At 32.9% G+C, this 26,847-nt stretch overlaps 3 protein-coding genes across 6 annotated transcripts; 2 read left to right on the forward strand and 1 right to left on the reverse strand.

Moving 5' to 3' along the window:
* The first annotated feature begins 13,066 nt into the window (after window positions 1-13,066).
* On the forward strand, window positions 13,067-19,795 carry LOC138188412 (formin-binding protein 4). Of its 4 annotated transcripts, none has more exons than XM_069130155.1 (16): window positions 13,067-13,347; window positions 13,440-13,556; window positions 13,629-13,673; window positions 13,775-13,926; window positions 13,999-14,110; window positions 14,188-14,370; window positions 14,450-14,615; window positions 14,691-15,451; window positions 15,517-15,866; window positions 15,995-16,128; window positions 17,765-17,910; window positions 17,984-18,214; window positions 18,291-18,610; window positions 18,683-19,003; window positions 19,084-19,177; window positions 19,276-19,795. In XM_069130155.1, the coding sequence occupies exons 2-15, from the start codon at window positions 13,481-13,483 to the stop codon at window positions 19,171-19,173; spliced, it is 3,087 nt and encodes a 1,028-aa protein (XP_068986256.1). In that variant the 5' UTR covers window positions 13,067-13,347; window positions 13,440-13,480; the 3' UTR covers window positions 19,174-19,177; window positions 19,276-19,795. The 4 variants fall into 4 exon arrangements, with proteins under 4 accessions (XP_068986256.1, XP_068986257.1, XP_068986258.1 ...); XM_069130156.1 differs by having other exon boundaries at window positions 17,987-18,214; XM_069130157.1 differs by lacking the exon at window positions 13,629-13,673.
* Window positions 19,796-20,073: 278 nt separating this feature from the next.
* On the forward strand, window positions 20,074-21,101 carry LOC138188416 (coiled-coil-helix-coiled-coil-helix domain-containing protein 7). The gene is made up of 3 exons (XM_069130162.1): window positions 20,074-20,336; window positions 20,569-20,667; window positions 20,750-21,101. Exons 1-3 carry the CDS (start codon window positions 20,247-20,249, stop codon window positions 20,855-20,857), a joined length of 297 nt encoding a protein of 98 aa, XP_068986263.1. The 5' UTR covers window positions 20,074-20,246; the 3' UTR covers window positions 20,858-21,101.
* A 978-nt stretch (window positions 21,102-22,079) lies between these two features.
* LOC138188415 (ethanolaminephosphotransferase 1) lies at window positions 22,080-26,555 on the reverse strand. The gene is made up of 10 exons (XM_069130161.1): window positions 25,994-26,555; window positions 25,796-25,917; window positions 25,418-25,629; window positions 25,172-25,240; window positions 24,904-25,096; window positions 24,574-24,836; window positions 24,338-24,495; window positions 24,074-24,254; window positions 23,811-23,987; window positions 22,080-23,263 (listed from the first exon to the last, which is right to left on the reverse strand). Exons 3-10 carry the CDS (start codon window positions 25,487-25,489, stop codon window positions 23,201-23,203), a joined length of 1,176 nt encoding a protein of 391 aa, XP_068986262.1. The 5' UTR covers window positions 25,490-25,629; window positions 25,796-25,917; window positions 25,994-26,555; the 3' UTR covers window positions 22,080-23,200.
* Window positions 26,556-26,847: the final 292 nt, after the last annotated feature.

The raw sequence follows: 26,847 nt of genomic DNA on the forward strand, positions 1-26,847 counted from the left end.
ACTTCTAGTCTTTATTTTCATTTATTCTCGTGCAAACTATGCATCTATATTTCTATATTTATAACTTTGTTCATTAGAATCCTGCTGCACTTCCTTACTGAACTAGTTATAGTACCCGTGGCACTAGTATCGCTACTGGCAATGCTTAGCGCCATACGGTTATTTGACGATATCTTCTCAAACAGGACTAAATTCTCAAAAATCTACCGTATGTTCGTAACAATATGTTAAATAAACGTTTATATGTATATATGTATATGCAGAATGAATCGTCAGACGTTGTCATTTAAATTAACTTTCCTGTTGATCGATTTAGGAAGAGAATAATTTAATTCTTATTAACTTAAACACGAATTTCAATTAAATAATACAATGTTTCAATTTCAACGATTGAGAGGTTGGAAACATTTTTTTTTTAATTAGTAAAAAGTTATTTCACATGACAATTTCCTGCGACTCATTCAGCACGAGATAGTAACTTTATTCAATTTAAATATTCTTACCATTTCGGGTGGTATAGAAAAGTGGTGATCAAACGTTTAATACAGTACTTAATGTCCAGTCACATAATGGGAATAGCTTTTTGTAAATTTAAACATAAGTTGTTCGAAGTTACAAGAGAATTGCAAGGAAGCTATTTCCATTACAAACAGTAGTTCTTAATAAACACCACTTTTTCATACTGCTGAAGACTAAATACAGGAGTTTCCTTCGATTGAATAAAGCTATTATTCAACTCTATATAAATAATGTATAAATAATACATCGTGTATAATGGTAACATTAGGATGAATGTTCACTAGCCCTTTGGAGAGGTTATGTGAACAAAATTTTATTTTAAACTATTAATCTAGTCAAGAAAGGCAAAAAGTATCATTTTCTATAGTTAAGAACAATCCTGTATCAAAGACAATGTTGATGAAAGCACCCTGTTCAAAAATATTTAGTACTTGAAGGGGTTGACTGCTACGAAATTGCTTTCTCAGCTCGTGTCCTCGTGAGTGAATGCAATCTGTATAAATGGCATACGATATACTTGTCGTATCAGCGTTCTTCAACAAAACATTCAAGTTCTTGGAAGTTCATACTATTAGATGATACATCAAAATAATGATACAATATTTCCTTTAATTCTCTTCGTTTTAATTCTGTTGCTATTCAATGACCCGAAATTTAAGAGAAAAAGATGGGAAAAAGGAAGGAAAAGTGATTTTTTGAGCTCGCTGAAGTTACATAAACAAAAGTCATCTAAAGGAAAGTACCAGATCAAGATGATATTACAATTACGATACCCATATTACAATTTGGCGATAGTTTAAGCTATAGTTTAAGGTATCCTATAAATCTCTGTGACGTCGCTTTTTTATCTTAATTATTCCTGAAGATGGAACTTTACTTTTTGATCAAATAGTACACTAATGCACACATAAATTCCAATAGGACAGGGGCCTGCATTGTAATTGTGTCATAACAGATATATACCAATTTTATCCCAGGGATATTCTCGAGTCGCATAATAAAGAAAGAGATCTGTAGATCTACAGATTCACTATGTTTGGCTTACTAGGTTATGTTAAGCTTGAGATACAAACCAGTGCGGAGTCATAAGTATATATCACTGTTGATTTATTGAAAAATGCTGTTACGATACAAGAATATATCTATGCATATAATATATTTATACGTATGCTATCGCATACTCCAGTGCGCTCTCTTTTTTCCGCACAGTGTTAGTTTAATTGGCGGCATCTCGGTAGAGGATGTCACCAGGGGCGGTGTTTGTTTTGAGTAGCCGAGATTCGAGGGTCATTGTATAGCTCATTGTCTGTGTACCATAATTCGCGTAGCCACATCTCCGATCTTACCGAGCCCCCGACTGTTTCACTATCGTTCGATGTGCAAGCGCCACGGAACGCCGGTCCCTTCTTTTTTATATTCCTCCTTTTCACTCCGTATATTTTAAAATTCCATTCATTAGTTCCATGTTAGTGCCATTTATATATAATAGTTCTATATTGTGTAAGTACTGTATGATCCCTCGTTGTCATCATTTTGTAAGAATATGTAGCGATGTCTACTTAGTGTTCCTAACCTAACCTAAAATTATAAGAAGCTACAATATGGCGAGAGCGTAAAATCAGGCAAAGTAAATGTATTTGAGTTATCAAGGTAAAGGATTTGTAAAAACATAAGCTGAAACTTTAATCAGGGCTGCATGAAGAAATTTTTATCGTGAAGATATTTGCTTATTTTTTATAAAATGTATATAAGAATTACTTTTTAAAAGCCAATATGCAATAATAAAACTGACGTTCGTAATTCTTAAACATTGTAATACTGTTTTATGAACTGACTAGAGATTCTTCAATTTCTGAATTTATGTTAGGTAAAGCACTCGTTATTTAGAGGATGAAACGAGCTTATTTATATTCTACTTTTTTGGTTATATTCGTCTATTCAAAAACATAAAATTATATAAAAATTGAAAAAGGACCTTATAAAAATATTGCTATATATACAATTTCTCAAGAAGATTCTGTATAATTAAGCTCATATAAAAGTTGAAAGTTTTCCATGTTTAAAAGAATTATCGCCCGTCTATAGATTAACCAGGATAACCTTACTTTTAGTATGTAAAGCTTGTCAGAATATTATCGGCGGCCGGCGTTCCTCGACGTTCCTAATTTTTAGTAATAACGATGAAATCACGCGCCCAGAAATACGCGTACCATTAATTACAATTATACGTGAAAGCACACTGCCGCAATTTTGTATGATTGACTGTTGTTATATATACCTATACCTACATATTATGCTACGTATACATAATTATTAATTGTGACTCGAATCGAACGACTGGTACGTGTCTGATGAGGGATTCCAGGTTAATAAATTCGGGTTTCACACATTTGTATCTTTTCCGAGCGTTTTCGGTTTGTTCAGTCTGGAAAAAAGTGCATTTAAAGGAAACAAAAAGCATTAGAAATGCAATCTTTGAGAACCCAATTGTCAGAAACTGAATTTCCAGTGGACCGTTGTGTTCATCAAGTAAGATATAATGAAAAGGACGATGCAAAGAACATTTCTTATTTAATAAACGTATGTCCGATTTTGCTTCCTTTTTTTTTATTTTTATTTATAAAGCAAATTACTCGTTGCTAGGCACCAAATACTCGCATTTTCAAAGGTCAACTACTAGAAAACAAAACAAAATCGAATATATATCTATTAGAGAAAAAATGTTTCTTTGATCAGCCTCTATCTTCGCCCGATTAATCCATACTTCTGAAATCATTCTCTATATTTCTTGAGCATGAAGAAATATAAAATATAACAAAGGGCAGATAATATAAAACTGAATACCGAAGCAACAGATGGACTAGCCGAAAGCAGAATTTGACAATCAGTTTTGAATCAATTGCAAGACATTTCATTTCGATGAACGATTCGTACGCAATGAAATATTCGTTTATGATGGCCTGGAGATCCTTCGAAAGACATCGTATCGTTATTAATGGAACCCCTTGATCGAAAGAACCGAACGAAAGAACTGAGCCCAATATACTGCAAGTTCGTGGCCTCGACTTCTCTAATTCCTTTCTGAAGATCGTATTTTCTTTCGGTATCTTCGGTCGGCCTCTTCTTTTCCATTCCAAGAAGACTCAGCGAGCAATTGCTTAAAATAAACTAAAGAAATATTAAAAAATTGTGGAAAATGAAGAAGGTTTTGATTCTAATAATTCACAACGAAACTTCTGAGGAAGAAGAGGGTCGAATAGCCACTCATGGCTTCCGTGAGGATTCATTTACAATGTGTAGAGAAGAGAATAGAGTGGAAGAAAAACGAAGTAGAATAGACTGGCGAGTGAAAGAAAAATGAAAGGAAAAGCAAGAAAAAAAAACGAAGCAAGGGGCGTAATATCGATATAAGAATCTAATTTTTTATTATGCTCGCATTACCTGATTCTCTTGCGCAATCGCGTTTCATCGAACAACCAATACCATGACTGCAGACGTTTCTTCGGACGAATTTTTGCGCGAAATGAAGAAAACTAAAAGAACCCAACGGCTTGTATTTTCTACCGTGGCACACGATCTTCGAGCGATTTTATTCTTCTTTACGATAACCCCGCGATATTTTATAGGCCGATTATTTTGATAAGCTCGAACGCGCCAATATCTGGAAGAAGGAGGCGCGTTTGTCTTGCTGCGTACACGATTCACTGAAGCAGGGCCGTCGAATTTTCACTGAAAAAGGAGAAAGTAATAGAAAAGGAGAAAATATGGAGAACATGCATTGCAAAAAGAAAGAAGATTCAATGAATGGTGAATATAGTGATTTTTAAATTCTATATCTTCTCCTTTACACTTTGAGTAATGTGTTAGAAGAAAATAAAAAACTGATTAATATTTGAACACTAATAGTTTATCTCTAGATAAGCTATTTCTATGAAGCTTGAAACAGAGAGATGAAATTGTAAAATAAATATGTAAAAGAAAAGAGCAGAAGAGGAAGGCAAGACTTCTTTCATGAGAGAAAAGGCACAAAGAATTTTTAACATCTGTTTCACTGTTGAGGAAGCAAAATTCCTTCCTAGCTCATAATCAACGAAACACATTTATTTTCAAACCTTAGGAAAGACATGAAAGAAGAATAAGTAACCTATTCGACGGTTCTGAGTACTAATTCCGCACAATGAGACTAGAAAGAAGTATCAACAAAGCCTCTTGGTATTATTTTGAGGTTAGGAGCGCGTAACTTCTTCAATGACTCGTGAATACCAGCATCGTTTCTGATTTCCCCGTATACAGGTCTTTTTAATCGTCGAATCCTAGCGCTAACATATATTGAACTACGTATATACGATGGACCATGTTTGTCATACTGAAACGTTTCTAAAAAAAAAAGCAAAAAAAAATAATGTGAGAGAGAGCGAGAGAAAGGGAGTGAGATTGAGAGAGTTTTTCCATGGTTTTTCTATGATTTAGAAGCAAACAGTAGCCAGAGTGCAATTGTTGCGCTCTTGAAAAAAAAATTTCTCAAGGAAGAAAGTTTAAAAAAGAAAAGAAGAGATGAACGAATGAGTATAACTATCGACTTTCTACGATTCAAACTTAAGTAGTTCGTATCATATAGTTTCTAGTCGTTCCTCAAAAATCCTCGAATCGTCACGAGGTTCATTCTGAATCGTTCGACACAAACTTCTTCGATGATCTACCTTCAATACTCGTTTCCTCGATTCGATTCATACGAAGATCCTATTCAGTGTTGCATCAGATTACTTTTAGAAACGAATTAGGTATTCCAATCATTCGTTAATCTTCTTTTAGACCTAAATGGATTTTTCAAATCAGACGCAGGTGAGTTTAAAGGAAATGCTGTTTCATTGCTACAACGAAGAATAGAAAGCCAAAGTCTGACTCTAAATATACCTTTCACCTCTCCAAATCCTTCTATGAATAATCTAGAAGCAGAAAAAAGAGCTGCAGCACCTAAAGAGATGGATGGAAGTTAAAGGGAAGAGGAAGACAAAGAAAACAGCTCACAGTGAACCTCGAGACGATTTCCAGAAACCAGCTTGGCTACGATTTACGTTGTTCTTCCTTCGTCCTTCCGGTAGACGATGATGATCTTCAAATGAGGGGGAGGATCCTGGAGAAAGAGACACAGTGAGCAGCACAATGCGCTCTCAGAGCGCGAATCTTAGAGAATAGTCATGAGGATGATGAAAAACGAAGCGGAGAAGATATTCGAATTCCTCGAGCCGTCGTTCACCATGACGTAGACGTAGAAACGACGAACTTCACACTCCCACGTATTCAGTGCTCAATGACTCCAAAAAAACGAAGCAGCCACACAGGATAGTAAGTAGTTGGCAAGTAGTCGAGTTGTCTATACAGGAAACGGTGAGACAGATATATGTATACTTTGAGTCAGTAGACCAAGCAACGAGTTAATTATGTACAGAGAAGAAAGACAAAAAGAAGAAGATGACTAGGAAGAATAATTGCATATTCTTGAAGAATACTTGGTTCTTCTGTCGTTTTCTGAGCCCCACATCTCGGGGGATTCGATGTACGAAGCGTTCTCTTCTCAATTCATGAAGAAGTTGACGATGACGATGATGCAGAAGTTGACGAAGTTAGGAGAGATCAGTGAAGCCTGTAAATAAGTAGAGTCTCGTTCGTCACGTATTTGGACTTGGTCTTTGGTCACGGATGCGCGCGACACAATTCTATTCAGATAAAATAGAAGAGAAGAGTATTATATATATATATATACACATACACAGAATACACGCGTACCAGGGTCGAAGCTGGCTGTCCTGGGGCCAGGTTATATTCTCTCTGATCCATGATGTACAGTTTTGGAGGCCGTTGAGAGGCGTGAGGGTCCCAGAACTGGATACGACCGTGCATAATGCAGTTATCTTCAGAAGAGTATAGCTTCTTGTGTAATTATGTGAATTGTACGTAGAAAGACACTTATCTCCAAGGAATAGCTGCGAACACATATCTCAAAGCCAGAATTCATTCTATCTGGTGCAGAGGAAAAAATGGATAGAGACGGATTCAGAATGATGGCAACGAGATGTGGGCCCTCCTTTGAATATTAGAAACTAGTTTCTAGCAAGGAACTTGCCGTGGTCGGTCTTGATCGCTTTCTTCTTTTCATTTCTTCCTGGTGGAAAGTGGTTTCTTGTCTGATCGATGGACTCGGAGACAATTAAGACTCTCCCAATGTAAGATTTCATCCTTCTACTTCTTGTCACTTAACCTAGGAAATAATAAATAACATTCGGTTGTAACGTTTTAGGTTAGGTGTTTTGAAAGATAGAGAAATTAGTCAGAATTGGGCCCACAAAATCTTGAAAGTGATTTAAAGGGATCCGCCGATCAAGGTTCTGCGCTTGATCGTTTCCATCCTTCATCGAGCAGGGGCATAATTAGGTCGTAGGTTTTACCCTAAAGCTTTCATCGTCCTACATATCATAGAGAAGAAGAGATCCTTTTGTTTCTGTGGTAGAAAGATGGGCCTACGAAGAAAATTCTTAAGGTTCAGTGGAGTACTTAAATAAAAAGAATGAAAGTGAGTGTGAGAGTGAGAAAGGAAAGAAAGAGAAAGAGAAATATGCAATTAGGAACTCGAAACAAAAGAAAAGAAGAAATAAGAGGGCCTCTAGTAATTGATAGGGAAACGAGCCGCGTTTCGAGACAAACGAGAAACACGCTTTTTAGGATTAGTCGCAGCTTCGACCTAGCCCCCCAAAAATATAACTAAATGGCACTTTCTAATGTGCACCCTGAAATTCTTCCCTTTTCCTTAATTATCGTGAGTTCTATCCCTTAATATAGAAATTTTGTCTCGAATAACAATAATATAATATTAATAATACATCTATTAAATTTAATTCATTCATTCTAATGTTCAATTTACGATCTTAGATCCTTTTTTAAATTTTGATTATTACTTTATGATAACCTTATGTTGTAATTAGAGCTCTCGACAATAATAAAGGAAAAGGATCTGATGCAGCTCATCGAATCATTCAGTTTTCCAACATATCCATCTTCTGACCTCGTATTTTCATAAATCAAGACATATGACATGCACATCCTCATCTATAAGGTTCGTCGACAAATTATTTTCATAATCAGACTGATCTACATCGATCTCATACTGTCCTTATTCGATAGCTACTATCTCACAGTATTACAAAGGTCGGATTCTTTTCTCCTTTTTCGTAATTCCCGCCAGAACCAGAAACATTTTTATACAAAGAAATTTTTATGACCCGAATGAGCGACAATTGTCAACCCTTTCACATGAGGGTTTTTTTCTTCTGATATCGTTTACGGAAACAACTCCTATTGCTTTCAGATTGTTTGACAATAATCGTGACTGATGAATACTTAGAACGATAATTATCGAGCCCGAGAACTTCGTAAGGGGAGAAATACTGATAAAACCAAAAAATAAAAAAAAAATTTAAAAAAAAGAATAGGAATAACGATGAAAAGTCGAGTATTAATTATTAAAGTATGCGCAGATAACTGAATCACACGTGTGGAAGGGATGAAACACTAAGATAAATTTGTATTTCAACAAATAGTTTTTTTATTCATTCCACGTTAATTGAGGATTTTGTATCATCTTTATTATGATTTATACAGATTAATATTTCATAGGAATCTCTACGTAAACATGTACATATAATCAGTGCTTAGATCATCGGATCTCCACACACAATATCGCTGTCAATCACTGTCATGTGAAGGGAGAAAAAGTGAAAGAATAAAAAGCTTACGATTATTTAGAGAGGAGCCTGTGAAACTCTCTGTTAATAGAAATAGCGTGGATGAATAATTGCAATTCACTTGTTGTATCATACACCTTGATTGAGGAAATCTGTTGCACATTGGTTACTGTTACACATAGAAGAAGTTTAATGTTGAACGCTTCAGCCTGATATCGATGAGACTCCAAGCATACACACAATTTAATTTAATGAAAGACTAACTTGTCAATGAAGTTAATGATAAATTTGAAAGAGCTTTTTCGTTTATAGTGTTTAAATTCTTGTTGAATGTATAGCCCACTGTGCAACCAATTTCCTCAATAATTTTAACATCTATGGGGAATGATTGGTAAACAGTTATAGGAACGTATGAATAAGAGTGAGAGGCAAGCATACGTGTCTGAGTGTGGATGAAAGAAACAAGAGCAAAAAGACGATACAAAGAAGCCAGGCGATTAAATCGCCAAGAGAATTGAAAATTCTAAGTGTATAAATATATTTACAAAATTGAGTGCATCGAGTGTTATGTGTGTAGAAGAATCAGAAGATGAATGACAGAGCGAAATAATAAGCAAGGGGAGAGAACAGTGAGTTTGGAAGAAAGCGAATGAAAGTTTATGTGAATGTAGAATAGGTAACGAGAAACTAGAAGCTATAAAATACTAATTTTAGAAGAAGGAAAGGGAAAACGTAGAGATACTACGAAAGAAGGGAAAGAGAGCAGATAGGACAGTGATACGAACGAATGATGGATGAGTGCTATATCAGTATTTGCGCAACAACAAAAAAAAAGTTAAAAGTCCCAACTTAGAAGCGTATCATGAAATAAATTTGACTCGAATTTCGAGGATCGATCGATCCTCCGATCGAAGCTGCTGAACGATCCAGAAGACGAATGTGTGGCTAAAAGTATGAATGAATGAGCAAAAGGGAGGGTGGGAACGAGGGAGGGAGGGAGATTATATATATATATATATACATAAGACAAGAAAGAAAAATATATATATATATAAATTATACATATAAAAATGAAGGAGAAGAAAAAACAACTATCGTTGATCGCTATACCAAGCAAGTAGATATATATATATATTATATTGAAGAATATATAGTAGCGTGTCAGTATAATTAATTACAATTTGTAAGTGCGCGTCGCGGCGCGCTTTTACTAGAGACGCCCATTGACCGCTCATGCGAACCAGAGAAAAATCAACTATGAAAAGAAAGAGAAGCATCGATGAGAGTGTGAACACAAAAGATAGTGTCGAATGGGAAAGTAAATGAAAATGCGTATCTTGTGTGTGACAGTGTCAATTGTAAATGCGTCCGGCTTTCTAGAAATTTTGTCTTCATCTAGGGATATTTTTCTAATCATCAAAGATCTCCCTTGAAATTTTAGATCTTACAGTTTTCAACAGAAGATTCATCATAAGTTGGTAGAATATCTAAGTAAATTTTCCTTAGATCAAAAATGTTACTAGGTATCTATAATAATTTTTGTTTTTTAAACGTTGGTCAAGCCGGACGCACTCCAAGAAGATGTAGAAGCACAGTACGCGGATACAAGTACAGCAACTTCAACACCAAAACGAAATAGAATTTCCTGCAATATAACAGAATTTAGATCAATTATGGGAATTCTTTGTAGCTAGAGATTATAAAATATTCGTATTCTTCGCTGTTTTTGCGTGTCACGCGTATTCGTTTGTCCAAGTCGCTTTGAGGTCCGCATCGTAACGAACATTCTCGCGATAAGAAAAGAAATCTAGGAATAAGATGAAAAAATCATTATGGAATGGGTAAAAACTCTGTTTTTTCGATTTATGTTATGTTCAGTGTGTTCACACGTGATCGTAAGATTTGCGCGTTAGTGAGCCAGGCACAACGGGTGAAATGGAACTTCTGCTTTCGAGGACTGACTTTTTTATGTCGTTCTAAATAAATAATAATTGTAATGATAAAGATAATGATAACAATAATATTAATAGTAATATCGATAACGATAATATTAAAGAAAAAATAAATAACGATGTGTGCGTTCGAATTGCTAATAATAATTAATAATAATAATAATACGTATACTTTAAGGCACGTTTTCACCCAGCGTGTTTGGCCATGGTAACCTGTTTTCCATTGTTTGTGAAAGATTTATTGCGTCGCGACGTTATCGATCTTGATGACGATCGATGTTTATTAATGATTCAAATGATTATCAATAGTAGAGCCCATTCGAGGTAAAAAAAGCCCTTCACACTCGAACACCTAGTTACAACGATCAATTTCGACTTTCTCATTTGCGTTTTGCAGTGGAAACGGGTATACGGAGTCATCTAGAGAAAAATGGAATCGTATGAGGAATTCCCCGAGTTATTAAATGCTATGTATGAATAATGAACATGAATATATTAACGACAGAGGTAAAAAGTGGTTCGAGTGAGAAGGGTCGATTAGTTATTAATTAGCCAAGAATCGGTTAAGCTGGACGCCACACTTTATTTTTCTTTCATTTCACGGCAAGTAGACTGCCAACCTAATCGATAATATTATTAAAAAGAAGTAATGATAATTTTACTAATTTCGAACCAAACGAAATACTTCAAATTACAAAAAAAAACGTGTAATTTCATTATTCTCAATAATATAAATAGTTACTAGAAATGGAATTCTAGATATAGGGAATATTAGGTATACGGTATTTTCTATCGTGATCACTACTTCCGTTATCGATAATAGGTTGACAGCCTGCCGGCCAAAAGGCGACGCTTGATAGCGAATCGATAAATCTCGCGCAAGTAAATGAAAAGAAAAGAAAAAAAAAAATGATAAAGAATAGGGTTCTAACGTCACCGATTCCGGTGATAATTTAGTCAGTGTTAAGTCCACATTAATTCAAGATGGAGGATCGATGGTGTGCGCGATCATTGATCGAATTATAAATCAACAGTAGGACATATTGTAGAGCGTGAGAATTTCAAAGAGGTAGTACTACCGTTGTTCCGTTGATCGTTTTTAATAGATTTTATTGTGCCGTGACCGCATCGCGTGCTCCTGCTAAACGTTCGTTTCATTGCTGAAAGGTAACAATAAATAATTGACTTATTAACAAACAATCATCCGGTGACCTTCTTAAATATCTGTAATTACCCGATGTCGTTCTGTTCACGTTAACAATGTTACTATTTTTACTTTACTAGGGGATTTTGGGATATGCAACATAAATCCTGGGGAAAATAATTCCAGAGATTGGTATAATGTATAATAGAAAGTATAGACAGTTCTTTTGCAATTTAGGAGAAATTCTTGCTCCTAAGATTATGAAGACGTAAAGAATTTAGTCAATTAGGTGATCTTGTAGGGTATTTTCCTCAGGCATGATTCCATTTATCCATATTAGAATTAATTTTAATCACTCTATTCCAAAATCCACAAAATTATTGCAAAATCAAATTTGAATGTTAATTAAATATTATGTAATATTTTCTCTTTAATTTTTAGTTGCTTCAAGGAATTGTTCTCTTGTGGAATAACATGAAATTCAGTTTCATCTACTGCTATTTAGAGATATTATGCATAACTTGGTACGACCACCAGGTGCTTCGATCAGATCTGGTAATCTGAAAGAATAAATTCCCTAGGAAGATCGATATCGATCTTCCGAAGAGCAGATTTTAAGTTTCTGTATTTCCAGTAACAAAATGATAATCGCGAGGTTTCACGGGACGCGGCCACGCTTAGCTAGGACTATTTTTCTAAGTTGCAAAGCATAATAAATTAACGATGTTGCATTATCGTTATTAGAGTATATTATAATGTACATTGATATTTTAACTAGCCGAGTAAGTATGAAATAATGTTACAAATCATAGTAGACGAGCTCCATATAATATACACACATATATATATGTATATATATATATATATATATTATATATATATGTAGGTAACCTTGGTTGCGATCGTCAGTTATCGACTAATCGTGCCGGTTCGCACTTGAGGTCGGTGCACGCGCGCGCACTGCGACGCGCCCATTAGCCTGATATACCTATCATTAAAAACTGAAAACGACGGCGAATATAACACGTAAATGGGGATTAAAAGATCATGAGATACGATTTGTCGCAAGTCAAAACACGCCATTTTGAGTTCCAGCATCGATCGATTGGCGATCAAGAAAGTACAATGGATGCGAATTATCTGAGGGAAAAAGGAATATCCTAGACGCGCGTACCACGAAGCTGGAACATTAATGAGCGTATGCGTGCGTGAAATGTAAGAGTGATTGAATACGAATGGGAAAAAGATATGATTGTGGTCTTTGACTAGAGAACAAAGAGAATTAAAAATATGAATCGTTTTGTCAGTCACCTCACTTATATTATACAATGTCATATTACTATGCTGCCATATGATATAAATATATGTCTACAGTAAGGAATATATTACTAAAACATTATAAATAAATATGTTATAAGTAATTACATTCGTGATCGAATCCCTTAAACTCAAGGATTTCATTCCTTTTTCATTCTTCCATTTAGAGTTTTATATTTATAGAATGAATTGTTAGCAGAATATAGTTGAATATTTATATAAATACGAGAATTTATATTTTCTAGTAATATTACTTTGAATAAAAAGGTATTCCATATAGAAACGACGGGTAATTTTACATTTCCCGCCACGGTTTATAAGATATAAGTTAGAAAATGTATCACTGGATGGCGCTTTAAATAACCAAATTATTCTGTGGTTTGTACAACTAATAATGAATGATTTAGTGATCGATGACCCTACAAGATGGGAGTATGACTTTTCGTTGTAGTTTAACATAACCTCTCTTTTGCAATATCTAAGGTCTTTAGAAGTTTTTAAGATATGTGTGAAGTGTACAGTATTGTATTTTTATACACTTCGTAATTATCAGTCGAAGTGTTCAGTTTATGCTCTTTTTCATACTTTGCAATTGTTTAAGCAAATAAGCGTATACTTTGAGGTTATGAATGACCTTTCTGTATTGTTTATGAGAAAATACATTCTCGTTTTAAATGTACGTAAAAATAGCGTACAGATTTGCGTCACTTGATTGAATAACGAGATATGATCTCACCATTCTACTCACATTAATTTTCATATTCGCAGATATTTTTATTATCTGTAACATATATAATTTATATTTTATTATGAAGCGACGTCAAAGAAGGCCTGTTTTAGAACTTAATCAATCGCAATCCGGTTTTCATGGAGAACATTTACAAAGTAAACACATATATTAATTAACAAATTTTTATTATTGCATTATATCTATTTTTAGATGTTAAACTGTTACAGAAGTGCATGGCATTAGAGAATTTTATATATATACAGTAGCATTCTGTAATTATACATTCAATTTTATTAATAAAAAGAAATTGTTAATAAAAACTCGTACATAGATTTAAATTTTATGTAATATGTCTTATCATTACCTTTTTTAGACAAACACAAACATATAAATAGTGATTACTCTGGACAAAACATACCTACAAATCCTCTGGCAAATTTACTTTGTCACTATAATTCAGATAGTGATACTGAAGACTCAAAGAAAGATTGCAAATTAGATGATCAAGTTAATAATTTTTTTAAAGTAAGTAAGGCTTCTCATGATCATAATTTTTTACAAAACATTAAAAAATGTAAGATCTTTGAAATTTTGTAGGAAATCCAACTGATTGCACCCAAACAACCAGTCTCAAATGAATCTAGCAATGTTGCCTTAACAACAAATTCTAACACACGCTTAGCACATTATACAAATCAACAAGCACTCAGTAAGATACTATCATATCTTAGAATTTAAAGAATGTCTTTGCAATACTTTATAGATTAATAATGAAAACCATTTTAGTGTGGAGAGAATGCTTAGATGAATCTTCAGGTTATCCTTACTATTGGCACATTGAGACTAACGAAGTAACCTGGGAAATGCCAGATGAATTACGGTACTTAAAAAACAACATTAAAACAAGCTCTGTTATAAAACCACTTTCAATGCAAGAGTCTCATTGGGTTGATTTCTCATCAGTTACATGTAATTGTATTTTGTTGAATTTTTATTTTGTTTTTTAACAGATATGGATTCTCTAATCAATAGCGTGAAATCTTTTTAGATCAACAATCCCATGAAAATATACCAGAAGGTATGATTCCGCGGGAAGTGGTGGCTCGAAATCGTAATAGATATATTTGCAATGAGACTTTGCAGAAGCCAGAATCTCAAACTGATCCAGACACTGCTAACACATCTGATACCATGGATAACGATTCTGATGATGGGTATAACGCTAAGGCATTAGTAATTTTAAATCTCACTTTAATAGGTTTCTTAGAAAGAATAATTTAATGATTTAGGAAAATAGAAATGATCACATCCTATGGGAGTGATGAAAGTGATTCAGATACAGTGGATGAGAATCGATCAAAGAATGACATGAAAGAATCATCGGTGAAAAGCACAAGTACAACACCAAAATTGAGATGTCCTGAAAAACTTTCTACATCAACTCCTATAATCCAACCACAGTTGGATACAAATCAAATGTACAAAAACAAAGGTACTGTAGAAGAATCAATGGTAGAATCCGTGGACTCAAAACCATCCAATGATGCAGAAGCTAAGTACTTAATAAACCAAATTAAACAAGATGCTGTTCAAAAGATAGATTATACGGATAAAATTAATAATGATAGTCGATTAATGAAAGAATCTGTAACAAAGAAAAGCAGTAATAAACACAGTGTTGATTCCGATGTAGACTTCCGCATTTCTTTAGTGCCTGGTTATGATGAAGATTCAGATGTTGAAGAAGAATCTGAAGATAAACAGGAGAGAAAAGCTCTATTTCCAATTCCTCAAACTAAAGAAACTATGGACAGTATGTTATTAGGTAAAATTGATGGTGATCAAATAGCAGAGAGTAATGACAATGAAGAAATTAATAGCGAAAGGAAAAACGTACAAGAAGATAATGAAGACATTCTAGAAAGGTTAGAATGCAGAGATGATTCAAATACTAAAACAGAGGAGGATACGCAAAAGGGAAACAAATTCGTCGATAACGTACATGGTCGGAATAAATTTTTTCAAAGGAAAAAACGTATTGCATTTGATGGTAAGAATGTTTTACAAATCAATAATTATAACCCGAATTAAATTAAAATTCACTTACTTTTTTAGTTCCATCTACAAAGATAAAAACAAATAATGATAATGAAACGAGTAAACTGGAAGTGGAGACCCAACGCGAGGAAATGAACTCTTGCGACGAGCATCTTATTGAACCTCAGGTTGATCAGCAAGAAGAACCAAACACTGCGAACGAGAACGTGGAAGAGAATGTTTCAACTTGCAAAGATGAATCAAATAGTACTGAAGGAGAAACAAGTACATCAGAAACGAATGGTGAATCCAAAGAAGATGAAGGGGAGGTTAATCTACTATCCCAGATCATACTTGAGAAATTAAAGTTTTTATCAGAAGGAAAACCAGGTGTATCGCCAGTTCAATTGATGTCTATTCAGCTACAAGTAAATAAACTTCCTTTTTACATAGTTATAAGAGATCAACCAATATAATGTTATATCAAATAAAATATAATATTGTATGTATGAGATCAACAAGTATAATGAACGATATATTGAATATTATGTTGCAGACATTGTTTGTTGCATGGGAAGCAGGTTGTTTAGAAAAGAATTACTTACGTAGATGGTTGAGTGACACCAGTCACGAATTGGAACGCTTGGAACAAGATGCAGCACCACCTGGATGGCTATGTCAGTGGGATAGGTATAGTATACCATCTAAAATTTGTGTATTTCATATAAATAAACATAAATCGTACCATACAAGATATCGTGTATGTTATACACGTCATTATTCTAAAAATCTTCAAGTCATGTAATCTTTGCACATATCATTAGCAAAACACTTAGTAACGATAACGAATGATAATTTCAATCTTTTTGTTTCAAATTAATTTTCTTCACAAAATCGTATCTTGAATTTAAAACATGAAGTATTTTTTCAAATTTTTTTTTAATTCCTCTCATGATTCATAGTAAAAGAAATGAACAAACAATTGTCGTATCCTTATTAAGAAACTTAATCAATTTGATTTTATCAATTTCAGAATAAAACATTACAAAATTCTTTAAAGTTTTTAGGATCATTAATTCTACTTACGTCCCTTAAGGGACAATATTTTTATTAATTAAATTTATTGAAAATTATACATGAATGTGCAAACAGTATCGGGTTATGTTATAAAGTAACTAAGTAATAAAAAGATAGGTTTGTGTTCAGAGTGGAGCCTCAAAGACCAAATGTGCATTATCTAAAATTATGAACGAAGAGTATATGTGGAAGAATTAACAAACATTAGGAGCATTGTTTAGTGACTTAAAGCATGAAGATTATATTATCCAGTATATTTGAACACTTCAAGAACTAAACTTCTGAAATAACTAGAGTCAAAAGCTCACCTCAACAAAGTGCAGAGACAGAGATTGTACCAAATGGATAAAACCATCCATTAGAGACGCAGTCATGAAACCTGAGAAGTATTTGAAAGAGATCTTAAATCGTGTGAGTGTTAAACAGACTTAGTAACCTGAAGGGATAAGTGATAAAAGGGGATGGTCGTTGCTGGAAGGAACCATTAAATATCAAAAGAAGCTTATACCAAATTAACTCAAGTTCTTCTTGGACGAAGTCATATGAAGGAACTAGGAACCTAAAGAAGCTAGGCATCATTGAAAAGATTTATCAAGTCATTGAAACAAGTTGTACACAAAGTTGTTAGTCAAAGCATCAAAGTAACAATACTTGTAGACGATCATTACATATATATCATACGAAGTTTTCGTTTCTCTACACTACATTTTATGTACATGTTTTTAATGTCACGTATATACGTCATTTGTTAAAAAAAAAATACATTTCATGAAAAGTTGTATCTTCTACATGTTTAAACAATTTGTTGAAATGTAACAATTAAAAGGCGCTTCCCTTGGTTCCTCAACGAGTGCACGTCGTTGTATATCTTTGAAAGTCATCCTCAGGCCTTTGCGCCCTTAGTTACACGCATAATCAATCCGCTTAATATTTCGCTAGCGTAACGCAGATATTGTCGACGTAATTCTCAATGTTCGAGTTTGCGGAAGACATCGCCTTCTATGTAACTGCTAAGTAACACTTAATCCTTTTATAATAAAAGGGCCTCGCTGACTTAATGGCACACCGAGCTGCAGGTAGGAGTATTAACTTTTTGTTTTCTAGCTAATAAGTTGCTTCAGAACTCAGGAGGACGTTCTTTTCATGGAGTAACGTCTTTCCAATGTTTATCAATGTAAAGAAAAAAACCATGCAAGTAAGTCACTTTTATTCGTCACTGTGCTACATCCCTTTGTGGGCTTTTTTCCAGGTCGCATAAGCGATATTATTACCAGAACACTGCCACTGGAATTACACAATGGACTTATCCGGATACTGGCATCGCCGGTGGAGCTGAAGAGATGGAAATTTGTTCCACGCCTCCTCCAGCTGAGCAAGAAGATATTATTATACCTGGTATGGTGAATCTTGTAATATAAAGTTAGACCCTTAATTTATTTAGTGAATAATGTATGCTTCTCTTTGATAGTAGAAGAAGAAGGACTAAGATCAAAGTCAAAGAAATCAGAAGGTGGAGAGACAACAGAGGACATGACGATGCCAAGGAACAGTGACATAGAAGCTCCGCCTCCACCCCAAATTTCAAATCCGAGCCCACCTCCACCCCCAAGAATATACGCGGAGGATTTGAAGAGGGACAAAAGGAAACAAGATAAGTGCAACGAAAAACTGGATGATAAGAGACCACGACTAGGAGAAGGTGCATCCTTATTAAATCAATTTTTCTTTACACACTTAGGTATTTTAAATATAAACTGATATATTTCTTTCTGCAGAGGGAGCAGCAGTCGCGGAAATAAAACAATTAGAAAATTCTGTTGCCCCATCCTCTGCCTTACTGTCGCCTCAGCCTGCCAATCTTGCAAACGTAACTAGCGCAGAACCCCTGCCACCAGGTGTCGATTTAACAGAAGCACCTTATGAGATACCTGCAACTGCCCTGAAGAGAATTATTTATGGCGCTGTGCAGTCACAAGGTGCTGCGCTCTACGATGCAGCTGCGAGAGATCCGACAGTTCCTATTCTAAGTCATCCAGCGACCATAGTACAAGAACATTATCTTCAATATCCAGCATATCATCAACACTTACACGCTGTATGTTATTAAATATACTAATACAATCAGGTTACTTCTGTAATTAATCTTGTTATATTTATTGTTGAATAGCCAGCGGCCTTAGTACTTCCGCATAAGCACAATGTGCAGCCTGCGATTCAGCTAATACCTGACTACACTCCAATATATACGAATCATAAAGTCATTGAGAAGCCACCAGTTAAAACAGCGAAAGAATCTTTAGTGTCTGCGCTAGATTCATTTTACAATGACATTGCGCGAATAGAGAATATCGGAATAGAGAAAGTTCCTCAGAGACAAGATACTACGACTGTGGAACCGTCGTCCTTACCAACAGAGGAAGCCAAACTAGAGACAGAGCAAGAATCTATCCCTGTTGAAACTACTGTGAAAGAAAAGAAAAGGAAAAGGGTAAAATATTTGAATAAAAGAAGTAAAATTAATTTGATATATATAGATTACAAAGAAATTACATTGTGTTATGATTTCAGACAAGGATTGGTATTAGTAAAAAGCATAAAGAAGTCTCTAGTATGGTTGCAAAATGGCAAAAGGTGCAACAGAATTTCGAAAATACGTAAATTGGTTAGTTAATCTAATATTTGAATGTTAAATATTTTATATGTAAAATATGTAATATTTTGAATATTTATTATATGTAAAACTTTAAATATTATTTCCAGCTGCAACTTGTCGATATTTAGATCACTCGACACAAATAGCACACTGTACTCCCGCCAGTATAGTGACCCCGTACCTGCAATTAACTTTATTATTCTCTGCGCCCCCTTTTCTATTTTTAAAATTTGACGAACTTACTATAAGAATTGGTAGGTTCTGAAAAAAGAATGTTGTAAATTTTGAGGAGTTATAGATATGGTTTTCTTATCATTGTGTATATACAAAATATATAGGCTGATCTCTTTTAATGCTCATCAACTGTGAAAGAAGAATATTATCGCGATTTATAAGCATTTGAAATAAAAAAAGTATTGTAATTTAATAACATTCAATTCCACTGTCTTCGCGTATAGGTTTATATGTACTATGCTTTGAAGTATTTAGGATTTATTTATCCTCAAATATCATGGAAGAAAAGTGTTCTCCCATCCTATACAATTTAAAAACCAAATATTTCAGTACTACGTTCTCAAAAACAAATAGTTACCTCTTATCACAGGTCTAGAGTTAATTACCTACTTTTCAAAACAACAAAAAGAGGCTTCTACTTGTTTATTTAAGGTTATGTAACTTTGAATGCAAATTGAGGAGATAGTATTATAATCATATTTAGGTACTTTCATAATAATAACATAAATTTTAAAACTGAAATTACACAGAATCCATAATTATTGTAGAAAATTTATAAGATTATATGTATTACAGATTCATTTTGTAACAATATGTACATACATATATCATTATCAAAAATATATATATGCATATATAAAAGCAGACAATTATAATTGGTACTTATTTAAACTTACATTTATTATTTCAAATTTTAATTTAAATTTCTGCTGTATATTTTAATTAACTTTGATATTTTAAAGACTTATCATTTTATAAATAAAACTTATTAAACTCGATTACAATTGGAGAAAGCCACGACTATCAATGTTAAGTGATAAACTTTGAATATTTGGAAAATAAAATGAGTACTTCAAATATAAATAATAAACATATATCGACATTAAAAGAGAAACTCACGCAAGATCAGCGTCTAATTAATCCTTGTTTACAAGTACGTGTATGGGATTTAGTTCTTTGAGGTTATATAATTTGAACCTTTTTATTCAATTAAGATATTTAAAGAAACGAAACTTACAATTTGAAAAGTTAGAAACTAATTTAGAGAAGAATGGAAGAGTAGATAAATTGTAGCTGTTAATCTATTATTTTAAAAGTTGATGGAAAGTCTGTTACTTAACCTCAAAGGTATAAAAAACATGTTTATCTTGTTTATTATTTTTCAGGAATATAACATCAGTGGGAAATGCCTAGAAGACAATAAATACGAAGCTAATAATTGTATAATGCAATTTGAAAATTACAAGCTCTGTAAGAAATTTTGGGTAATCGTACATATATATTCACTAAGTACATTAATGTCAGTTCTGAATACAGTGCACTTCAAATATTTTATGAATGTTTTAGAAAACGGTAATGTTCAATAGAAAGATGCAAGGTATAAAACCGTACCTCCCTTTGCCTGAAGAAAGAGAACAAATAAAAGGAGAGTACTTACAATCTCGCAAAAAATAGTACAGTTTTTTTATGGATGATAGGTTTTGTGTATACTTTTATAGCTGCTTTATAAACGTTATTTATATCTACAAAATCATTTTTATCATAATCCTGAAATATATAAGAGATGTATTCCTAAAATAGATAACTCTTTGTTCATTTCTATAATTACATGGATTATATGTAAAAGTAAAGTAAATGCAAAACAGTCTTTTGTGCTTTTAATTGTATTATTAATGCATTAAAAATATATAGATAAAATGTGTATATAACTGCTCGCAGTAAGCAAAATATTTATGTAAAATTCCTGTTTTTAACATCTTTGGCAAAAACAAACGTTCGAGAAATTAATACATACATTATTATATTCGATGAGTTATAAACGATACAGATGATTAATACCTTACATAAAAAAGAAGAACTAAATATCTAAAAAGTAAAGTTACATAAACGGTGTTTTAATTAGAACAGGTTACATAGCTTTCGTTAATTGCTATTTGTACAAGTATGTCCATAAACACCTAGGTAGTTAAAAAATTTAGCATTTCGAGTTCCTATACGTTCGGTAAGTTCTTTTGTGACTATGTATGTACATATACTCAAGTTTACAAAAAACTCGTTACATCTATTAACATTCTCCACTCTACTTACAATTTCGAACGAATGCTTGAATTAATTTTTTTCTTTTACAAAATACAATACGTTAAATTTCTTAAAATTATGTATATCGATAAGATAAATTAGACTAGTAACAATATTAAATGCAGGAATAGAAAAATTTTCGCTTAAAACATTATAATGGAATTTCAATGCATAAAATCAATGGAAACCCATGATAATAATACACATTTCAACAAATTGGTTAGTGTTACATTGACTTATTTTTTCGTTTTATTCGTACAACGTGGGAATTATTTAACACTTAATAGTTGCATATACTGTTTCCTAACTTACAAGCCAAATTATTCATTTCAGTTCACAAATTAATTAATATAATTACTATTTATATATTTTACACCATCTGCTACTACATATCTTGTAGACAAAAATTATAATAATTGATTGGTATTAATAACAAAAAAAGATCAGGTAATTAATTGTTACATGATTTCTGACTTCCGACTGTGATTTCATATATTTTTTCCCACGTTGAAAACTTATTAAATTTTTTAGACTCTGAATTTTTAGGTAAATTCATATTTTTGAAACCTAAGCAGGCTTGCTTTACCTATTGAATATTGTAACTAGTAATATATTTTATGCACTTTTGCGCTTTATGTAAATTCTATATATTTTTGCAACTTCAAATTTCCCATAAATGCATAAAAATCCGCAATGAGTATGGACTAAAACGTCATTTGGAATATTTTATAAAGAAAGAAGAAAATGAAATATCGCGTATCCTTTCTTCAGTTACTCGCTAAGTTCTTTAATCAATTCGATTGACTTGATTTAATCTAAGTCAAAATTTGTGACTCAACGTTATCGTTATCTACGTCGGTACACGACATTTTCTACATTATTTGTAAAGATTCTTCATTTCAGGAAGCCGATTAAATATAATATAACATACACATACATCCTTACGCAAAATAAATAATGTCTTCTATCTTATTACACCAGCATTACACCCTTTCTCTTTTATCCATATCGAAGTTCATCTGCCAACTTGCTCAGAATTTTCAGGCAAAAGAAAACTTCGTCCTTTAGCAATCACTCGAAACAAAAGAAAAGCTTCTGTGGAGACCTTTAAAAGTTCAAAAAATCTCAAAATTTGACTCTTAAATTTCTCCACAAATTTTTTAATTTCTCTAAAGGAAAGAAATGTTCGTTTTATGGGAAAATTGAGCAAGCCAGATTCATAATCTCATTTTTCAGACAATACATGTTAAAAACGAAGAATTCGATGCGCAACAGCTAAAAGCCTTGCGTGCTTTAAATGAATGCTCTATGCACAGTCAGAGTTACGAACAGAACACAAAAAGACAAAGTAGAGAGAACGTATGTGAACTTATTTGAGATTATGTATACATAAAGAAAGCTTCTAGGTTCTTCTTGAATTATATCACAGCAACATGAAATGGAAATGGCTTCATCTTTGCAACTGAATTATTAACATTACTTAACAGGTACTCTCTCTATTTTTAGATATATGATCAGCGATGGTTGTATGCTCGAATAAACTCCTATTATCTACTGTCCAATATTTGCATGTTCATATTTGAAATATTCTTTTGTTCTTCTTATCAATCGTAATTCTGAATTTTCTTCCGTTTGTCTGCTCTGTACTCAATCATTCGTAGCTCTTTCCGACCGTTTGTTCGTATTTCTTCATTTTTAACATGTATCGTCGGCAAGTAGTCAGTCTGCACGATCTTTAATATGGAACGTGTGAATACGGAAATGACGACACATCTGACGCACCTAAAGGAATAAATAATTTATTAATAATAGTCTATATAGGATGTTTCTGCAAACATGGTACAACTGGAAAGGATTCCTCGTATAAAGCTAAGTCAAACATATAGAATAACATCTTTTTTTTTGTATGTTCATTAAGTATACATGCATCTTAATCACACATCTTGCTCGGGGAATCATATCTCATCTTCTATGTCCTATATTCTCACATCTTATCTCATATATTCCACAACCAACTCTATTCAATCTTCCATATCTGATATTTCAAAAGTTGCATATTAAGCTATCAATCTCTCTCTCACTTTCTGCATTATCGACAACTGTATATACTATATCTAATATCTAATATTTATTATCTCATATTCATTAACCCAAGTCCATTCCACAGCTCACATTTTTATTCCACATTGTATATTTTGTATATACTACCTCATATCCCATATCATATAAATAAAATGTATTTATAATTACAAGCTTCCGGTTGTACCACGATTTCAAAAACTCCCTGTATTATACAATATTTTATTGAAAATAATAATATAAAACTTACCACACATGTTCCATAGTGAATATGTGCCAATAAAGCTATAATGGCAAGAATATATGTGAATACCAAATCTATACTAGGCAAGATAAATGAGAAAAGGGCTGCAACTGCTACAGGTAGCAATATCCACGATAATAGTTCACATCTGGTGTTGCTCATTTGTGAAACAATTAAACGACACTGTAAATTTTAAAGAATATAAATTAATTAAATTAATTTTTATCAATCAAACGGTTTAAATTCAATTCTCTGACTAATTATCTTACACAGATGTTTGAAAAAATAGTTCCAATTGCTAAGAAAATTATCCTAGGATCTTTGTCTATGATATTACTAGGTGAATGAACTACCCAAATTGTTGAAATCGAAAAGAGTACTGCTAGAGGCAGTAGAGGTCTTATGGCATCTAGGAACGTTCGCATTTTACCAGTCTTGTCCCTATATGATCTAGAAATTGCAAAATATATTTTGTTAATATATGAGAAAACGTTGCTAAAAAATGTAAATTACTTTAATTGTATTGTACTAACTTATATATATTCCATAGAACTACAGGCAAACTAGATACAATTGCAGTGACATAAAGTAATACTTCAAACATTACACCAACTGGTATACCACCGGGGAACACAATCTTCCAGGCTTTATGTCCACCTATACTAGATATGACAAAGACAATAATAGTACCCTAAAAATTTTAGAGATAACCATAAATTACATGAATCACTTATCAATAATTTAATAGATACTTTGAATGAATACTTACTACCATAGATAAATCATATCCCCAAGGAAGAAACAGTACCCCTGTGTTATACTTTTCCCAATGAGTTAAGTAGAAACTAATAAACACGTTCCACAGAATGAAATACATTCTTAATGGAGATACACTATGGTCTGTCCTACCAAACACAGAAAACATACAAACACTAATGAGCATTGTTGTCCAACTATCTAGTCCGTGATCAAATAGCTCTCCTAAAGGACCTGATGTTTGCGTACGCCGTGCTTGTTTTCCATCAATACCATCTGCAAAATAAACATTACATTAAATACAATGAATTTGTAAATTCATAGGAGTTAAGATTATACTTACCAAGAGTATATGCCATAAAAACATTGAATGCACCCAAGGCAAAGACCCATCTTGGTATAGGAGGATACTGTGGCTTATCATCACTTGATGCATACAAATAATAATCATAAAATGCAAACAACGTGAAGTTAAAGACAGTGAACAGAAATCCAGAGAAAGTTAATACGTTTGGGGCAACCCACTTTGGACAATACTATAAAAAAGTTCCAAATTGATATATGAAATTGAATAAGTAATTATAAACAAACAATTTATATAAAGGATATACCTGTACTACTTTATTCCAAAATGGATGCATAATATATACACTGAGAGGGCTTGTATCCACTGAGCTATACTGAAAATGTAGATGAATGAAAAATTTACAATAAAATATGTATGAAACTGTAGTTTTTTCTTAAATCTATATTATAATTCTGAGGTAATAAACTAATAATAAACGAAAATTATTACCACGCAATTCAATATTATTCAATACAAATTATGAAGAAAAATACTTAGCTAGAGGACTTACTTTATAGTTCTCGAAGCCGGTAAGATGTTGTTCAGTAAGATACTTGACTTCGAGATTCAATTTGTGATACATGTTGATGTATAGAATTCGTCTAACCGCTGTGCTGAAGAAAGACGTGCTTCAATTCCGATTCGAAATCAATTGACCTTGTTTTACTTCATGGGAACGTCAAACGACATTCCCCGGAATATGAATATGCATGAAGGTTAGAACTGTTCACATAAAAAGATTAATAATTTCTAAGCAGCATGTGCTTTCTGCAAAGTAAGCCCGGTAAGCGTCAGTTCATAGTAACACTATCTTATGTAAATGACGACACCTTATCTTAAAACGCAACTCTTTTCCGGCAAGCAGAAACTCGTCAAGGCTGATACTCACGTGCGCGAAAAAAAAATCCGTCCAACCGAGTTAAAATCGAACAGGAAGAACAACACGCAAATCCCGCCTATGAAACTGCGTATTGACACCTATTCATAGATTAGCTCTAACGTAAGCGAGTCCTTGAAGAATAATAATATCTCGTTAAATAATAGAAGCTGAAGATAATAGATATGCAGAGGTCAAAGTTGAATATACCAATTGAATTATTTTAGCGTTTACCAATTAAATGTTTATTGAGCAAAATAAGATGCGACATTGTACGTATTGAAATTATAACTGAATCATATATATAGAGTAACATTTGAATCATGACACATAAAATAGATTATATAAATGAAATAACCGCGTTTCTCTCTGGTTATGTAATGGGATAATTGCTGCAATTATTCTCCATTCCTGATTATAATGAAAATATTTGCCAATTCATGTGAATCTATTTAATCTAGTATATCTCTTCTACAAATAGTAATATTTAAATTGATTGAATATGTATATTGGTTGTTTTCATGAAAATAAAATAAATGGAAATTCTTCTGTATTATAAATCTTCTATATTCTATATTATATTATATTCATTATGTATGATAAATTATGTCAATGTCTATGTGAAAACATTTCTGAAAATGTTGACATTATGACTTTATTAAACAATACTTATAAAACTTTATTTTACAATATTTTTATTACAAATCTATGTTACATATTACATGTTTTGCGACTGTATTAGACTAATTTATTAATGTTAATGCTGTAATACCTGTAAAACAATGATCAAGATGAATCCAAATTTACATTGAGGTGCTTCATAGGAACTATAAATTGATAGAACTCACACATATTACTTCGTTAAGTGATACCGGAGAACAAGGAAAGGAACAGAAAATCCACTTCCAAAGAAAGCCATGAACAATGCACATAACTTGTATCTGTTGTTGATGCTAAAAGGTAAGTTCTGTAAAAAGAAAAGTGAAATTTGTATTGTTTTTCATTGATAAGGAAAGGAGGGATAGTAAATGTCTAAAAAACATGCAGTTAATTATTTCAAGTTT

Source organism: Bombus flavifrons, chromosome 16 (assembly GCF_040668555.2).
Source record: "Bombus flavifrons isolate JBK064 chromosome 16, iyBomFlav1_principal, whole genome shotgun sequence".
In the NCBI taxonomy this organism is placed as follows: domain Eukaryota; kingdom Metazoa; phylum Arthropoda; class Insecta; order Hymenoptera; family Apidae; genus Bombus; species Bombus flavifrons.

Excerpts from the sequence above, each read along its gene's own strand:
- LOC138188412 (XM_069130155.1), top strand. The coding sequence starts at position 13,481 with ATGAAGCGACGTCAAAGAAGGCCTGTTTTAGAACTTAATCAATCGCAA. Across the intron at positions 13,557-13,628 it reads TCATGGAGAACATTTACAAA|AAGTGCATGGCATTAGAGAA; the intron begins GTAAACACATAT and ends AAACTGTTACAG. Across the intron at positions 15,452-15,516 it reads AAAACGTATTGCATTTGATG|TTCCATCTACAAAGATAAAA; the intron begins GTAAGAATGTTT and ends TTACTTTTTTAG.
- LOC138188416 (XM_069130162.1), top strand. The coding sequence starts at position 20,247 with ATGAGTACTTCAAATATAAATAATAAACATATATCGACATTAAAAGAG. Across the intron at positions 20,337-20,568 it reads TAATTAATCCTTGTTTACAA|GAATATAACATCAGTGGGAA; the intron begins GTACGTGTATGG and ends ATTATTTTTCAG. Across the intron at positions 20,668-20,749 it reads AGCTCTGTAAGAAATTTTGG|AAAACGGTAATGTTCAATAG; the intron begins GTAATCGTACAT and ends TGAATGTTTTAG.
- LOC138188415 (XM_069130161.1), bottom strand. The coding sequence starts at position 25,489 with ATGTATCACAAATTGAATCTCGAAGTCAAGTATCTTACTGAACAACAT. Across the intron at positions 25,241-25,417 it reads CCGGCTTCGAGAACTATAAA|TATAGCTCAGTGGATACAAG; the intron begins GTAAGTCCTCTA and ends CTACATTTTCAG. Across the intron at positions 25,097-25,171 it reads TTTGGAATAAAGTAGTACAG|TATTGTCCAAAGTGGGTTGC; the intron begins GTATATCCTTTA and ends ACTTTTTTATAG.